Source organism: Ascaphus truei, chromosome 5, assembly GCF_040206685.1.
Source record: "Ascaphus truei isolate aAscTru1 chromosome 5, aAscTru1.hap1, whole genome shotgun sequence".
NCBI classification, from domain to species: domain Eukaryota; kingdom Metazoa; phylum Chordata; class Amphibia; order Anura; family Ascaphidae; genus Ascaphus; species Ascaphus truei.
The window spans coordinates 133,834,480-133,852,997 of NC_134487.1; the positions used below are offsets into that span (position 1 = coordinate 133,834,480).

An 18,518-nucleotide genomic window follows, 5' to 3' on the forward strand; every position below is an offset into this window, starting at 1 on the left:
GTATGCAGATGACACAATCTTATATGCACACAGCCCTAGCCTCTCCGACCTTGAACACATATTTCAATCTGACTTTTTGAGACTTGAAAATTGAATTTCCCAAAACAAACTGTTTTAAAACACTGACAAGACTGTAACAATGGTTTTTATGACCAAGGCTACATTTTTAAAGCTTCCAGTGACTGAGCTGTAGATCAGAACCAATACCAATACCAGAGCTAATACCACCCTAACTCCTGTTACTAGTTTTAAATACTTAGGCATATGGTTTGACTCCCATTTAACATTTCGGATGCACATTGATACCTGACAGCCAAAACCTATGCCAAACTAGGTGTACTTTACAGGAACAAATCCTCCCTACAGTAAGTCTGCTGGTAAGAAAACATATCGCACAGCAGATGCTAATGCCAAATATTGACTATGGGGACATAGTATACGGCTCGGCACCCCAAACTCACCTTAGAAAACTTGATACCCTCTACAATTCAATATGCCGTTTTGTTCTCCAATGTGTAACTGTTATAAACGCCTATAATACATATTATCTCTAACTGTGCATACTATGTCTTGTATACTGTATAATGTATACCCTGTTCACTTATGTAACTATGTATTGTAACCATGTATAATTTGTCAACTTAACTCTATCCCCAGGACATTCTTGGGAATGAGAGGTAACTCTCAATGTATTAGTTCCTGGTAAACATTTTTATAAATAAATAAATAATTAAAAACAAATACTAGCCTAATAGCAAAATAAAACCTCCCACCCAAAATCATAAAAAAATACAAAGCTCTACTTAACACTGCCCGTCTTCCTCCCGTCCTCTCTGTCCTCCGTGGGCAGGAACATTACAATAAAAAACAAAAAAAAATAATGGCTACTAACCCTTTATCACCTTAGTGGTTAATAAACCTTCCCCACTACCCACTCCCTGGGGCAACTCCTTCAGCCTCCAATATGAGCATGCTTTGCCACTATGGCAGTCAATGAGCAACCTAAAAAAAAATCAACAAAAATTCTAAACAATTAAACAAAACCAACTACAAATCCTAAACAATTAAATAAAAACATCCACAAAGCCAAAAAGCTGTAATGACATGAATCCCTTGGAAGGAAGCTGGTGCCAATCCGTTCCCCAGAATGTGCACAAGACGAGGGAGGGGAGAACAGGTAGCGAACTCTTCCCAACTATTCCATCTGTGAGGGAAAGACGCAGCCGGAGCATAGAGGCTTAAAAACCTATCAGAAGAAAACCCACAGATTCTTGTAACGCGAATGACGGGAGGTGGAGATCGGGATTTGTCCTAATGCTGGAAAGCTTTATATTTCAAAAGGCCTGCTTTAAAGAAGTGTTTGTGAGTGTTCCTATTTGTATACCAGATTGTTTTAATAAAAACATTATTATTCATGCCCCTTTTTTCTTTTCTCTAAGATTGGATGTGTACCATTATCCTGGGATTAATTAGGAGTATATCTCTATCCCCTGTCTAGCTGTGTGAGACAAGCCCACCCATTGAAGAGCCTTGGTTAACCAAAGTTAGACCATTAATATTGGCCAGATGTGACTCTGATAACCTCACATGAGACAGAAAAACAAAACAGGGACTTTTAAAATGTCACATTAACTCCTGTATTGCTGATACACTGAATAGTTTAAGGGCATTATCGTGACACATATTTTAGCAACAAATAAAAATATCTTCAACATTTTTCATCTTTGGTGATGCAAATATTAATGTTCCTCTTCCTCTAATCAGGGTCATTGTTATGAAACAGAATTGCCATGTGCTTAATAGAAAAGACACATTGTTTTTAGAAGTTGCTTATTAACATTACTAGCGAGTTATTATTGCCAGTAACTTCGCAAGGTTAATTTATCCGATGCCATGTGCTGATTTTCTCATGAACTGTGTAAACACATTATTATTTCTAGCTGACAGTAAACTTCATGATATAAAATAGAACACTTGAAAATACTTATAAGCCTTTCATTCAACAGGTATAATTTTGTCTAACAAAGTTGTGGTTGTTTTTGTAAGTGCACAAAAGCATTAAAAAAAAAAGCATTTTTTACTAAATATTAAAAATAATAAAATTTTTAAATAAAAATAATTAAAAAGTAAGCCTAAGCATTATATTTCCAAGACTGATGAGCTTTGAAGGGTATCTTTGACACCTAGGTCTAGATAGACAGAGGATTATTAACCAAGGGCTCCTAACGTTTCATTATCAAAATCAGTAACAGCTGTTATAGGATAAAGGTGAAACTTACACCACTTTGCAAATTTGGTGGAGTTTAGAGTTACGCATAAGGCTACTGGAATGAGGTGTATTATTTTGTAAGATCTTGTGCACCATGTGGTATTAATGCCATACAGTCGGTTGGGAATTGGAACCCACTGATCTAACAGAATAATTTGTACACCTGCTCTCCTATTACCAAAATAGAGGTGCACTAGGGTTAGTAATAATAATAACAAAGAAAAGTGTGAAGTAATGTGCACTTTTCATTGGTTGTGGTGAATGCTGATGTATATCAGTGTGTAGTTACTAGATATTTAATGTATCAGTTCTAGACCTATTGGGCTACCATTGGACTACCATTGACTACATCAATGTAGGGATTATATTTAACCCCAAGGAGGGTATATTGTAGAGAGACACAATCCCTCTAAGGTGTTTTTGATTAGTACACCCGTGCCCGTGTTTATACTGCACCGACACACTTTATTCGAGCAAATACCCAGTATGTACCTGGCAGATACCTGGAATGCGCCGCTCCTCACCTCTGACAAGCCCCGTTGTGTTTGCCTTCCCAGCCTGGGTTCATGCCTGGCTGACGTGCGGCTGATGTGTTAAATGATAATGATTAGGATTTAATAGGCTGCAATGCTTCGCGTGTCTACCAGATGGCATAAATTCATGAATTGTAATGCAGTATATATATATATACTGTGCAGTATTGCAGCCAGCGGGAATAAAATGCTTCAATCCCTGCTTGGAAAATACCTCAATGCACTCGGGCAGAAAACAGTCACAAACCTCAATACACCCGGGTATACCCGAATTCGTGGGACTAGCCCAGCTCGAATAAAGTGTGTCGCCAGTGTATGTGTATAGGTGTTTTTTTAATACCCCATTTCATTTTATATATTGACTTATTAAAGTATTATATTTTAACTAAGTTCATTTATTAATTCTCATAGCGGGTTATATTGTCAATTTGGCTAATATCTTTCAGTATCATCCTCATCATCTCAGTCCAAGACCTGTCCAGTTGTAGTAAATATTGTTATTAATACATAGGAGAGTGCACTGTAAGGGGTTTGTTTGTGGAGAATCCACACAGCTCAAGTGGACATTACTATACTTCACACTTTTCTTTCCCACTGTTCTAACCTTCATTCTAACTCTGATACAGAGAAGCAAGGGTTGTTGTAGCCATTGATAATGCAGAATATCTCAGATTATTCACAGGATTCAATGGCAGTTATAACACAGAATATCACAGAATATCACACAATATACCCCTGCTACATCTGTAACATTAAGATTGTGCAACACTTCTATAACCAAACACACACAGCCCATGTAAGCTCAGAACCCAAACCCACCACACCATATATATATTTCTGTCAAAAAGTAGTGCTACTGAGATTGTGACCTGAAGTAATATAACAAAAGACATAAAGCCTCAGTGCTACATCCAATATGACAAATTACATAGTTAAATACGTCTCTGTTTTTCTTTTCATAAGTAAGGGTCATTTAGTTAAATTATTTTCCCAAAGTATTTTAAGCTTGCAAATCATGCCAAGATATCCCCTTTTTTGCAAAGCCTAACACTAGTGTACCCACAAAACGCTTTAATAACCTCTCTAAAGGGGGGAGAACAGTCGTAATAGTCTTAATAGTCTATGTGTAACAAGAAGCAATTTAAAAGGTTGGATGAGTGAGCTTGAAAATGGGGTTGAGCTGTCTCAAGTCTGGACAATTGTTTACCAAAAGAAATTTACAAACACACAGCCCCTATAATCTCAGAACCCAAACCCACCACGCCATATATATTTGTGTATATTTAAATGGGAAAAAGCACTAAAAACCCAAATCTACTGTAGCTAATAGGGCTATTGCCATTTACTTTGTTTTCTGGGGCAAAGGGCATGGTTGAAAGGGGTAGTTGCCATGTGATGAGTGGTTAGGCCACCACGGGCAGGGGAGAGGGGGTAGCGGGAGGGGTTAATCCCTCAATTACCTTAGCATTAACTATCAATTTAGGTAATTAAGGGGTTAATGTCAATGAGATGGTAGTTTTAATGGTTGGGCATCGGCCTTTTATTGGATATTGGTGCCACTGAGGATGATGATGATGATGAGGTGCCGAAGAGGATGAGTAGGAGGACAGCCTTCATCCTGACAGGGGTAAATACTACTTTTATTTTTTATAGTATGATCATTGATTGTCAATGTGGGTATCTGTGTCCCCATTGAGGGCATAGGTAACCACAGTGACAGTCAATGGATTAAATGGCTAGTGTTTGTGTTTTTTATTGTAATGTCTATATTGTATACTTTGGAATGGGCAAAAGCGCTAGTAGCCAGACTTACCTAATAGGTCTATTGCCCATTACTGTGTGGGGGGACGATTCTTTATTGGGGTTGATGATGGGGTAGTTTCCTCAGGGTGAGTTGTTAGGCCTCCCATTGTGGAGGGGTGGGGGTGGTAGAAGGGGTTAACCCCTTCATTACCCTACTGTATTTTTTTTACTTTTTCTCTCGGGAGGTGAACCCCATACAGTTTATCTCTGGGTACCCCCTGACTCTTGGGTGGCCAGTGGCCACTCCGGCTGTGTTCACGTGACAGCGTTAAACTCCAGACGGAGCGGCTACTGGCACCTTTATGGTATGGAGATCTTTATCTTCAGAAGCAGGGGGTTCCCAGAGCTGAAATTAAAGGGTTTCGCCTCTTGAGACCCCTTGCTTCAATACACTATTGAAAAAGAAAAAAATGATAAAATATTGTATTGCTCTATGAGCCTCTCAGGGAGACACAGAGAAACACTACTTCTCTCTAGGACTTCTTTGCTGAACTCTTATAGACTTGTGGCCGGCATGATAGGATTAATGCTGTGAGTGTCCCATTCAGAAGCAGGGACCCCCAGTGAGTGAATCCTCTTGGACTGCTTACTGATTTCTTTTCCGCAATCAAGCCCCAGCTTGGCTGTGTTCCAGCCCTTGCAACATTTCATGGTCACGGTGGCAGTAAGTCTTGATACATCTGTAAGTGAAGGTCATTTAGTTAAATTCTTTGGCCAAAGCATTTTAAGCTTTCAAACCATGCAAAAGAGGAGGAGATACCTGTAGCACTGAGGCTTTTTGTCTTTTGTTATATTATACTGTATGAGGTCACAATCCCAGTAGCACTCCTTTTTGACACAAATATATTTGGTGTGCTGGGTTTGGGCTCTGAGCTAACACAGCCACTGTATGTTTGTAAATTTCTATTGGTAAACAATTTGAAGGCTTATGACCCCTTCTCCCTGGTTTCAAGCTCACTCATCCCACTTTTAAATTGCTGTTCTTGTTACACACCTGTGAATGACCAGTCTATTAAGACAGTTCTCCCTCCATTCGAGAGGTTATGAGAGCTTGTTGTGGGTACAGTGGATTTAGGAGTTGAAAAAGGAAATACTTTGGCGGGGTTTACAAGCTTTTTTTTGGGGCGGTTATACCACATTATTTGCTCACCAAATTTGCATATTTTAATTTTGCTTCATGTATCTGGACCTCTGTGTTCATCAATCTCTAAATAACTTCTTGCTTCCTATTAGAGATAAATACTTGCATACTTTGGTTTAGAAAACAGCAGTGCCACCATGAGGCCATTTCAATTAAAACACAATTGATCTACAGTATGGAGAGGATAGTAATTTCCTATATACATCTATTGTGCTGCTACCTACATTTGAAAGATGCTGTATAACATTATATAGAAAACAGCCTTTCTATGCAAATTTACTCCGTTTACAGTTCACTGTCAAATCTATATCTTACTTGAATTTCCATAAAAACATCAAGTTAAAATTAAAGAAACATAATGTATTTTTATTATGCTTAAAGGTTAGTTTATATGAAGGCAGATTTAGCTTCATTAGGCATAGTGTAACATTGTCCTGTAGAATATACATCTGCATTACATTTAAAATGAATAAAAGAGGCAGTAAATATTATGCACATATTATCTTTATTGTACTGGGTTACCAGTGTCTTCAATACAGTAAGCCAGACAAGATTTATGTTTTGAGGAATTTAAAAGGTGCACTTGTACTTGAAAAAAACATCTTCAGCAGTTTCCATCTTTGGTGATGCGAATATGAATGTTCCTCTTCCTGTAATCAGTGACATAGAGTTATGAAACAAAATTGCCATGTACTTGGTAGAAAAGACACATTGTTTTCAGAAGTTGCCTATTTACATTAGCAGTGAGTAATTATTGCAAGTACACTTTTCAAGGTTAATCTATGCGATGCCATGTGCTGTTTTTCTCATGGACTGTGTAAACCCATTGTTATCATCTCTAGCTGACAGTAAACTTAACTTCATAAAATAAAATAGAACAATTGAAATGACTTATTAACCTTTCATTTAACAGGTATAAATTTGTCTTCCACAGTTGCGGTTGTTTTGGTAAGTTATATTAGCATTATAAAAAAGCATTAAGAAAAAGTAATTTTTACTAAATATTAAAAATAAATCCAAAGCAGTATATTTGGTAGACTGGACGTCTGTATCTATGACACCTTGGTACAGTTCCCCAGGGTCCTGTTAACTTATGTCTAATAACGTGCCGTTATCAAAATCAGTAACAGCCGTTATAGATTAAAGGGGAAATTTACACAACACTTTACACATTTGGCGGAATTTCACTTCATGGCTGGGAAGGAAATTCTCAAAGATATGAAACTACTTGTGAAAAGTGTTAGCAAATATTGGCAAGTTTTGAGTAAAAAATAAAAAATGTTGCAGGTTTTTGCGAATATATTTTATAAATACATTGAAAGTGCTGATATCTAAACCTGTAAATCATCAAATTGCCTTTGCTCCAACCTTTCGCTAGTGAAGTTCTCACATCCCTCAAATAGATTGGTATATACAGTAGAGAAATGTAAAGAAAAAAAGGCTTGTTTGTTGCTCGAGAGTACTGTGCTTCAGAAGATCAGCAGTTCCCAACATTCTATTTCTCTACTATATAACCTTTATAAGCGCCATTTGTTACAAGACGATTACAGTAGTTATAGATAAAACATATATTGCATTTTTAGTCTAAAAGTGAATGTTGTACTGTAGGGCAGGGACTCCTCTTCCGAAATGTTACTTTTATGTCTGAAGCAATTATTCCCATGATCTGTTATTTGTATTATTTGTTATTTATATGATTGTCACGTGTATTACTAATGTGAAGCGCTATGTACACTAATGGCGCTATATAAATAAAGACATATATACATACTGTAAAAGTGAATGTTATATTCGCTATGCATCTGACATCTTAATTTTTTCCCACAGCTAGAGGACACATACGCCCTTATTCATTATTGCGGGAGAGTAAAAATATATCAGTGACGTGTTACTGTAACTTCTACATATGCAGCGGCCGTTATCCGAACATTTCACAATTTGTATACCTAGGTCGTGCTGCATGATTTCTTCAAACTTTCCCGACGCATATTTACTAGTGTTTTTATCGGGTGTTGTTGTCTTAAAATCCAAGTGCAATTCAACCTGTCTTTTATTGCCGTACAGTTCTGCAAGTGTGTAATTGTAATTTGATGATTAATGTTACGAGTTCATACTGTATAGTGTACATGGAAAAGAAGTCCTTTCTGAGGCTCTTTAGCCACACACAAATCCTCTCTGTAGAAGATTACGGGTGCGATTGGCGGCATTCATGGCAGCGTTCACCGAAGAATAACGAGTGAATACCGCATGGAATACAGCAGAGTTCAGGAAAACGGCTCTGTGAAATGTTCGTATAATGGCCGCTGCATTTGTATTTTCTGTAGTTTAATGCTTTAACAACATCATATCATATACTAGGAGTTGGGACCAATTGTACTAGCCTCCAGTCCATCTCCTTCCATCATAAAAACTTCTAGTAAAAACAGTATTCTCGATAGATTTATACCACAACAACTGTATGAATGATTTATTCAGACCTGTAACATCAAATCATTTCGGAAGGGAAATATAAATTAAATAATACTAATTTCAGAACCTAGTGAATAATGGCAAGAGGGTCAGGTGCGCAGTCTCATCCAGGTAATATATAAAATGAAAAAAACCGAGAACACCAAAAATAGTGCAATACTAGTTGGTTAATCTATAATAACCGAAAAGCCCATATTGCTCACATAAAATGTGAGTAGTATCATCATTTTTTAACTCTCAGACATGTATTACACTGCAGTATTGCACTATTTTTGGTGTTCTCTTTTTTTTTGATATTATATATTACCTGGATGAGAGTCCGCACCTGACCCTCTTGCCGTTATTCCTATAGTGGATTGGATCGAATCCACCTAAGTTGCAGCACCCATTACAAGACAGCATATCTAATTTTATACAATACCAATTATTTTAAATACACAGTATCTTGCGCTCCCACTCTGTTTTCAGAACCCAGTGAATAGTAGAGATGGGCAAAGATTTTGTCGCAGGTTTTATGTTGAATTTCCTCCAAAAAAAAAATCACAAGTTTATTTCAATTGTTTTCCAGTTTTTCCTGAATTTGCAGATATTTTCCCATTTCTGAATATTTACTTTGCAAATATTCTACTATTTTCAAATATTTTTTGTGAATTTTCATATTCTCGAATATTAACACTTTTGAAAAACCTAATTGCGATTTTTCTCGAGCCCCAACAAATGCGTGTGTATATATATATTTTTTTATTATTATTATTATTATTATTTTTTAAGCAAGTTCGTAGCAAATTTTAATTTTGGAAAAATAATTGCCAATCTCTATTACAACCCTTACTGCTAATTATAGTGTAGCATTCAAGTTAAGAAAGTGCTAATTAGTACAGTAGGGTTCCCTTATGTCTGTCCAAATAATTTCAGTTTATTGTTGTATTTATACCCCCCACACACTACTGAGACGTTGTTCTCCACATCCATTAACATACTAGTGAATATGTTTTTCCTCACTTTTGCCTTTTGTTTACTGTTCATCTATCTAGTTTTACTATTTTAACTTTCTGCTGTCCAGCCTTTCTGCCAATCACCTTTATTCTGTACAATCTATTGTAAACGCTGCTGCTAAAATCACTTTACTGTCTCCTAAATCTGTCTCTGCTTGTAACGATGCGCGGAACACGCCCCTTGCGGCATGTTACTTCCTTACCTGTTTACTTCTGATCACCGCCCTCTAGCTGCGAGTCAACATCCTGTGTCTTTAAGGATTCTGAAGCAAGCAACGCCATCTTGCTTCCTGGCAAATCCTGCCCTCTTCCTCCTGACAGGAAGTAAGCCTCTCTTTGACTTTCTCTTTGCATTTAGTCTTTTGCTGCCTGCCCTGGTGCCTGCTAGTACTCATCGCATACTGTTCCTGCCTGGACCTCCTTGGGACCTTTACTTATCTCCTGTGGATTCCGGAAGACTGGGACAGTCACTCTTATACTACTGAGGTTAGTTTACCATCGGGTAGTGTAGGTACCTGCTTAATAGGGTTCACCTTGACGTGGTAGCAGGCTTATAATTCCTTGGCCAATGGATTAGACTAAGAACTCTTATGTTATGTTTAGTTTCGCTGCACCTTGCTGTTTCTGTCACTATCCCTTTAAGAAGTCTGGATGTTCTCCAAGAAGCAATTCCCTTCTCTTGAAAAAGAACGCTGCAACGTTCGAAATGCATTGGATGGGTCTTTTGTCACATTAAAGTCCCCTTTTAATCATTTTTTTGTCCTGGGTTCTTCCTGCTCCGTTTTTGCTGGTGCGCTTTTTGGTCTCCCTTTTCCCTGTATTGCATTGAGTAGCTGCACAGCCTGCCTGCCTGCCCTACCAGGATGTGAGTACTTGTATATTTTTCAGGGGAACCTGCCAATGAGACTGATGGTGAGTGGGTTGCACCACACACCACCTGTCTTCAGGAGGATAGTACCCATTATATGACACAATAGGTACTATATCAATTGTTAGTACCCTGGTACAGTGGTCTGGCTTATTATCATTTTGAGATATACCTGCATTTGAGCGCTTCAGCTATTTTCCACCTTCTCTGGATGTTACCTTGTGCTCTGGACTCCATGCCCATGTTACTGTTGCATGTTCCTGGTTTCCCCTTCCAGACTCCCGTGCTGAAGCGTTGGCTTCCCAGCAACCCCCACGTTGGTGCCTGAGAATGCACGCACTTCCGCTCTGCTGTCAGAGCATGCACGCACATGCAGCTGGATCAGTCGTGTCTCTGAGCTTGGCGCCGCACCTCCAGACGTGTCACGCATTCTCATGCGCACGGCGCGGTCACGTGACTATGTGCGCCGATCCCCAGCTGCACGGCAACTTACTCCCTTCGTATCATCTGCGGCCTCCCCACCTCGCTACCAGGTCCTTCCCTTTTTCCCTGCGCCTGTGAGGAGAGCACAAGCGTGGCATTATGCTCGGCCAAACTATCGGACCCCAGAGGTGGCCCCGCCTTCTCTCATGTTCATGTCATGTTCCTGGTTCCTGTACCCTTGTAACATTGGGAGATCCTATAGTCCCCCCTAGTCTTGTAAGGATCATTTGGAGTCCGATCCTGAAGGGGCGGGGATACTGTAAGGAATCGGGGAACACACCCCCTGCGGCATGCTCCCTCCTTACCTGCCGCATCTCAGTTCCCACTCTCCTTATAGAGCATGCATGCACCCGCGGTTCCCTACTCGTACCACGGAGCCCGGCCACCCCCGGTCGCGTCGCACATTCTCTCACGCATGGCGCGTACACGTGACAGCGTGCGCCGCACTCCAGCTGCGAGTCAACTTCACGCCCCCTTGTGGCGTATTCTCTACCCATGCCTAGTTTCTCTGATGTCTCTCTGTATGGTATGCGCCACCCTCTAGCTGCGAGTCAAGATTCCCTGTTGATTCTCAGTGTGGCGGGCGCTGCCTCTAGCTGCGAGTCTATCTTCCTATGCATCGCTGCCCCTTAGTCTGTTGGATCGCTCGGAGTTCGATCCTTAAGAGGGGGGTACTGTAACGATGCACGGAACACGCCCCCTGCGGCGTGTTCCTTCCTTACCTGTTTACTTCTGATCGCCGCCCTCTAGCTGCGAGTCAACATCCTGTGTCTTTAAGGATTCTGAAGCAAGCAATGCCATCTTGCTTCCTGTCAAATCCTGCCCTCTTCCTCCTGACAGGAAGTAAGCCTCTCTTTGACTTTCTCTTTGCATTTAGTCCTTTGCTGCCTGCCCTGGTGCCTGCTAGTACTCATCGCATACTGTTCCTGCCTGGACCACCTTGGGACCTTTACTTATCTCCTGTGGATTCCGGAAGACTGGGACAGCCACTCTTATACTACTGAGGTTAGTTTACCGTCAGGTAGTGTAGGTACCTGCTTAGTAGGGTTCACCTTGATGTGGTAGCAGGCTTATAATTCCTTGGCCAATGGATTAGACTAAGAACCCTTATGTTATGTTTAGTTTCGCTGCACCTTGGTGTTTCTGTCACTATGCCTTTAAGAAGTCTGGACATTCTCCAAGAAGCAATCCTTCTCTGGATGTTACCTTGTGCTCATGACTCATGCCCATGTTCCATGTTCCATGTTTCCTGGTTTCCATTTCCAGACTCCTGTGCTGAAGCGTTGACTTCCAGCAACCCCCGCGTTGGTGCCTGAATGCGCGCACTCCCGCTCTGCTGTCAGAGCATGCGCGCATGTGGAGCTGGATCAGTCGTGTTTCTGAGCTTGGCTCCGCACCTCCGGACGCGTCGCGCATTCTCATGCACGCAGCACGGTCACGTGACTACGTGCGCCGATCCCCAGCTGCACGGCAACTCACTCCCTTCATATCCCCTGCGGCCTCCCCACCTTGCTAACGGGTCCTTCCCTTTCTCCCTGCGCTTGTGAGGAGAGCACAAGCGTGACACTGCTTCAGTCCTACTTATATTCCTCTCCTAGCTTCCCATTAAGTACTGTGTTACTTACAAAGTTCCATTTCTCTCTTTTAAAACTATATACTCCTCGGTCACAGCTTTCTAACTTACTGCTCGCCCCTCTGGAATGCGGCAGCACTCAATACCAAGCACCTTCGCTCTCCATCTTCATAGCCCATCTAGGGGGCGAATGCTAAAAAGGTTGGAGGAGATTTTAAACTAGGATGGAGGGGGGAGGGGAATGAAACAGATACCAAACTAAATAGAATAGATGAGGAAACAAGGAGTTATGGAGGTAGAATGGGGGCAAGCGCAAGTTTGACAAGCAGCGAGACACTCATAGTAAATACAGATAATACTAGAAAACTTCTAAAGACTAAACCAAGTTGGCGAAGAAAGGAAGGAGTAGATAAGATAATAGTACAGGCTGGAAAAAAACTTAAATGCTTAAATGCATGCTTGCTAATGCAAGAAGCCTGACCGATTAAAATGGGGGAGGTCGAATTAATAGCCACAAGGGAGCTGTATGATATCCAAGGCATTACTGAAACATGGTGGGATGAAACTCATTACTGGGCAGTTAATTTAGAGGGTTATTCCCTTTTTCGGAAGGATCAACCAAATAGAAGAGGAGGTGGAGTATGCTTATATGTTAAACTGGATCTAAAACCTATTATAAGGGATGATGTTTATGAAGGGAATTATGAAAATGTATAGACCTTGTGTATAGAAATTAACAGTGGAGATAAAAGTATAAAGAAAATGTTTCTAGGGATATGTTATAAACCACCAAATACAGTATCTGTGAGATTGAGGAATCTAAAATACTTTTGCAAATGGAGAAGGCATCAAAACTACAGTAGGTTATGTTTGCAAAATTGGTGATTTTAATTATCCAGACATAGACTCGGGCAATGAGATTAGCATTACAACAAAAGGAAACAGGTTTTTGGGGGTGCTTAAAGACAATTATATGACCCAAATTATTGAGAAACAAACCAGGAGAGGGGCAATACTGGATTTGGTAATATCAAATAATGTAGAAGTAATAGCAAATATTAAAGTCCTGGAACATTTGGGTAACAGTGATCATAACATGGTCTCATTTGAAATTATTTATCAAAAAACAGATTACTTGGGTTCAACAAAGACCTTAAACATTAGAAAGGCAGATTTTAATAAACTGAGGTCTAATCTACAAGTAATACATTTGGATGATGTTTTTGCAGGGAAAAATGTAGAATATAAATGGGCTGTTTTTAAAACATTGTTAGAAAAGCACACTTATCAGTGTATACCCTTGGGTAATAAGTATAAAAGAAATAAGTCAAAACCAATGTGGCTAAATAAACAGGTAGGGAAGGAAATGGAAAAGAAGATGGAGGCGTTTAGATTCTTTAAGTCAGAAGGGACGGAGACATCGTATCAGAATTATAAGGAATGTAAGAAAAGTTGCAAAAGGGCAATCAAATTAGCAAAAATGGATAATGAAAAAAGGATTGCAATAGAAAGTAAGACCAACCCTAAAAATTCTTTAAGTATCTTAATAACAAACAAAATGAGAAAAGAAAATATAGGACCCTTTCAGTGTGAGATGGGCAGGCAGATTATTGGAGATAAGGGAAAAGCAGAGGTATTAAACAAATTCTTTGCCTCTTTGTTTACCAGGGAAGAATCAATTTCAATTGTAGTGCCGCAGGAGGAAGCCACAACCTCCATATTAATGAACAATTGGTTAACTGAGGAAGAAGTTCATAGGCAGCTTGAAAAAAATCAAGTAAATAAGGCACCTGGCCCTGATGGCATATAGCCAAGAGTTCTCAAGGAGTTAAGTTTAGTAATAGCCAAACCATTACATTTAATATTGAAGGACTCCATTTCCACAGGCCCAATACCTCAAGATTGGCGTATAGCAGACGTGGTGCCTATATTTATAAAAGGAGCTAGATCACAACCGGGAAATTACAGACCATTAAGCCTGACTTCAATATGGGGAAACAACTTGAAGCTTTAATACGGAATAATACTCAGGAATACCTAATGGAAATTATTAGTAATAGTCAGCATGGATTTAAGAAGTATAGATCATGCCAAACTAACCTTATTTGTTTCTTTGAGGCGGTAAGTAGGAATTTAGACCAGGGTAATGCAGTTGATGTAGTCTACTTAGATTTGCAAAGGCTTTTGATACGGTTCCACATGAGGTTGGTGTACAAAATAAAGCAAATTGGACTCAGTAAAAATATACTCTGGCGACACACTTTATTCGAGCTCGGCTAGTCCCACGAATTCGGGTATACCCGGGTGTATTGAGGTTTGTGACTGTTTTCTGCCCGAGTGCATTGGGTTATTTTCCAGGCAGGGATTGAAGCATTTTATTCCTGCTGGCTGCAATACTGCACAGTATATATATATATATATACTGCATTACAATTCATGAATTTATGCCATCTGGTAGACACGCGAAGCATTGCAGCCTATTAAATCCTAATCATTATCATTTAACAGATCAGCCGCCCGTCAGCCAGGCATGAACCCAGGCTGGGAAGGCAAATGCAACGGGGCTTGTCAGAGGTGAGGAGCCGCGCATTCCAGGTATCTGCCAGGTACATACTGGGTATTTGCTCGAATAAAGTGTGTCGGTGCAGTATGCACCTGGATTAAAAACTGGTTGAATGATAGACCACAGAGAGTTGTCATAAATGGAACTTTTTCAGGTTGGACTAAGGTTGTGAATGGAGTACCTCAGGGATCGGTACTGAGACCACTGCATTTTAGCTTGTTTATTAATGACGTGAGGTTGGCATCGAGAGCAAAGTCTCCATCTTTGCTGATGATACTAAATTGTGTAAGGTAGTAGAATCAAAGCAGGATGTAATTTCTCTCCAGAAGGACTTGGAGAGACTGGAAACTTGGGCAGGTAAATGGCAGATGAGGTTTAATACAGATAAATGTAAGGTTATGCCTTTGGGAAGCAAGAATAAACAGGCGACTTACAAATTAAATGGGGATAAATTGGGGGAACACTTGATGGAGAAGGATTTAGGAGTGCTTGTAGACAGCAGGCATAGCAATAGTGCCCAAAGTCATGCAGTAGCTGCAAAGGAAAACAAGATCTTATCTTACATTAAACGAGCAATGGATGGAAGGGAAGTAAACATAATTATGCCCCTTTACAAAGCATTAGTAAGACCACACCTTGAATATGGAGTACAATTTTGGGCACCACTCCATAGAAAAGACATTACGGAACTAGAAAGAGTGCAGAGAAGAGCCACCAAATGAATAAGGGGGATGGACAATCTAAGTTATGGGGAGAGGCTAGCTAAATTAGATTTATTTACATTAGAAAAGAGGCGTCTAAGAGGGGATATGATAACTATATACAAATATATTCCGGGACAATACAAGGAGCTTTCAAAAGAACTATTCATCCCACGGGCAGTACAAAGGACTCAGGGCCATCCTTTAAGGTTGGACGAAAGGATTTCATCAGCAACAAAGGAAAGGGTTCCTTACAGTAAGGGCAGTTAAAATGTGGAATTCATTACCTATGGAGACTGTGATGGCAGATACAATAGATTTGTTCAAAAAAAGTTTGGACATCTTTTTAGATGGGAAAGGTATACATGGATATACCAAATAAGTACTGTATACTGTACATGGGAAGGATGTTGATCAAGGGATTAATCCGATTGCCAATTCTTGGAGTCAGGAAGGAATTTATTTTTCCCCTTATGAGATATCATTGGATGATATGACATTGGGGTTTTTTGTTTGCCTTCCTCTGGATCAATAAGTAAGTATAGATATGGGATAAAGTATCTGTTGTCTAAATTTAGCATAGATTGAACTTGATGGATGTATGTCTTTTTTCAACCTCATCTACTATGTAACTGTGTAAAACTCACCTCTTTTATTAAGTATTTCAGTAGCTCCAAAATACTCACTTTTACATATGCACTTACCATAACCCCCCCGCATATGGACTTATTTTCCTACTATCTCTGTAAGTTCTCTAAATGGCACCATAAAAATACAGATATACTGTACACCTTTCATTTGTTGTACACTTTAAACATACTCACACATTTTCTGTACATAGTAGGCATTCATTGGGGTATGACTGTCCATCGGTACCACACACTGGATTTAGTATTTTGGAGCAACCGCGTAACATACTTGAATCACAGAGAGGCTGTAGAAAAAATGCAGTATTAATAATACAGTTCACTACTACTCACAGAATGAATATTTTTTTCAGATTAATGTTCCAAATTATTTTATTTCTCTATGGGTGATAATAGAATGTGTCACAAAAAACAGGGCAGAGTAATTGTTCCAGATAAAAAATGCAGCACACTAAGTTTTGTGTGAGTAAAATAAAGTACTTTTAAGAACAGCTTTGACAACATAGTAATTTATTTGTGTGATGTTTTTCGTGGTTTTGGGTACTCTTTTTTTATTTTCTTACCTTATATGTACTTTAAAAAAAAATCCTCTGTAGTTATGTAAAGACTGTACTCTTTTCTTTTATTTGTACAAAATAAGTTACCAAACAAAGCAATTAAGAACAGATAACAATTCACAAGATTGGTTTTACCTCTCTTCCTTCAGCAGATCCAATGGCAGCTTTAACAGATCCTATATTTAAACATAATTTATAAACATAATTATCAATTAAATGTAAAGACTTCTGAATATATTCAATCAGCAATGATACAGTAGGTCTTACAATATTTGATGCCTTACCAGCATGTAACCACTATTGTTAAGTTATCAATTTTAATAGGATCCTTAACTGGCAAAACTAGCTTTTAAAAAATCAAATTGGCAAGGATTAATAACTAACTTCTGACTCAGAGATAATATCGGGTTGGTGACTAGAATAATGAATGCCAGATATGATAATTGGTAGGAAGGATGAATTCAGCATTTTCAAGTATGAAGTTGTTAAAGCTTTTCAATGAAGTTCTTGTAAGGTAGTGTTAGTCAACTACAATTGCCCAGTTTACCATGTTTATCAATATTGTGTAGCTCCCTAATAGTCATCTACTATGGGGTTAATGCGTGTAAGTAATAGAAGGGTTTAATTCTGGAGTAGTCTGATACTGTCTCATTCTAGAGGGTGATTCATCACAAAACATAATTTATGTGATTTATATTTGCTATTTGCCATTTTTTGTGAAGTCAGGACTGTTTGGATAAATATTGTTTGTTTTTGTAAAAGTCCCTGGTGCCTATTTGTTTATTGCCTCCATACATACCTGGCCTCTCAACAACCTACAATTATATCCCCTGCCCTGAGAAACTGTGCATGTGTTTTCCTACATTTTCTGATGGGACCCTTGGAGCTGGAAATTAGGTTACAATTGTACAGTATATTCACACAAAACAGATCCAGCAAATTAATATATAAGTCACATTATATTAATCAAATGGTAACTTACCCGACAAGAAAAAAAGAATAAGAATTGTCATCAATGATAAGACAGCAACAAGCTTCATGATGCTTAGTTTAGTCACACCTTCAGTAATATAATTCAATGAGCATTTGCAAGCAGACCATAGATGGCAACTATATAAGACATCATACAGTACTGTATACCCCTCCGTCATCAGCATATCTGTGTCCATGTTATCCATTAACTTTAAAACTGTGAGTAACATTACATGAAAAGGAGTGAAACTTGGCAGGGCCTTGCAACATCAAGGAAAACAAACAATGAAACAGAACACTCATTACCAGAAAAAAAAAGATAGACTAGTACCCTGCCTTCTTCTTAAATAAATAAAGTGTTTATGAGCACTGAAGGTTTCTGTGTAAGAATTAGAACATAAGCGCTACTATGTGGGCATGCAGCACCAGAAGCTGTCTCCCATTTTAATCTGGTCGGCAACTGTTACATAATGTATGCCTATAACATGTATTATCTTTACTGTTCATACAATGTCTTTATACATAATGCATATCCCTGTTCATTTAATGTAACCATGTACAGATGCAGCGGCTGTTATTGAACACTTCCCGCGTTGTATACCTTGGAATACCCATGTCATGGAGCATGATTTTTTCCAACCGTACCGCCTTAAGATGCGTGTGCAGGCGAGTGCAGAAAATGGCATTTCAGTGTTCTGGTTTTTAAACACCGGAAATTGACACAGTAGCACAGTACTGAACACATTACAATTCATTCATTTCATTGCACACAAAGAAACAGAATTCATGAAATTCAAACAAAGCAACCGCGATAAACATGTGTGCCTGGGGTGATTGGCCGCGTTAATGCCGCGTGGAGTACTGCAGCTCACACGAAAACGGCTCAGTGATTTGTTCGAATAACGGCCGCTGCATCTGTATTTGTCATCATAACTCTGTGCCCA

At 39.2% G+C, this 18,518-nt stretch overlaps 1 protein-coding gene across 1 annotated transcript; it reads right to left on the reverse strand.

Moving 5' to 3' along the window:
• Positions 1-6,232: 6,232 nt before the first annotated feature.
• SPINK1 (serine peptidase inhibitor Kazal type 1) lies at positions 6,233-17,738 on the reverse strand. The gene is made up of 4 exons (XM_075598967.1): positions 17,585-17,738; positions 16,738-16,778; positions 16,223-16,332; positions 6,233-6,396 (listed from the first exon to the last, which is right to left on the reverse strand). The coding sequence occupies exons 1-4, from the start codon at positions 17,640-17,642 to the stop codon at positions 6,351-6,353; spliced, it is 255 nt and encodes an 84-aa protein (XP_075455082.1). The 5' UTR covers positions 17,643-17,738; the 3' UTR covers positions 6,233-6,350.
• Between the last annotated feature and the right edge of the window lie 780 nt (positions 17,739-18,518).

Bases quoted from the DNA above. Each gene is read 5' to 3' on its own strand.
- SPINK1 (XM_075598967.1), bottom strand. From the start codon at position 17,642: ATGAAGCTTGTTGCTGTCTTATCATTGATGACAATTCTTATTCTTTTT. The intron at 16,779-17,584 runs GTAAGTTACCAT...GTTTAAATATAG, and splicing joins TATTCTTTTTTTCTTGTCGG to GATCTGTTAAAGCTGCCATT. The intron at 6,397-16,222 runs GTGAGTATGTTT...CACTGATTACAG, and splicing joins CTACTATGTACAGAAAATGT to GAAGAGGAACATTCATATTC.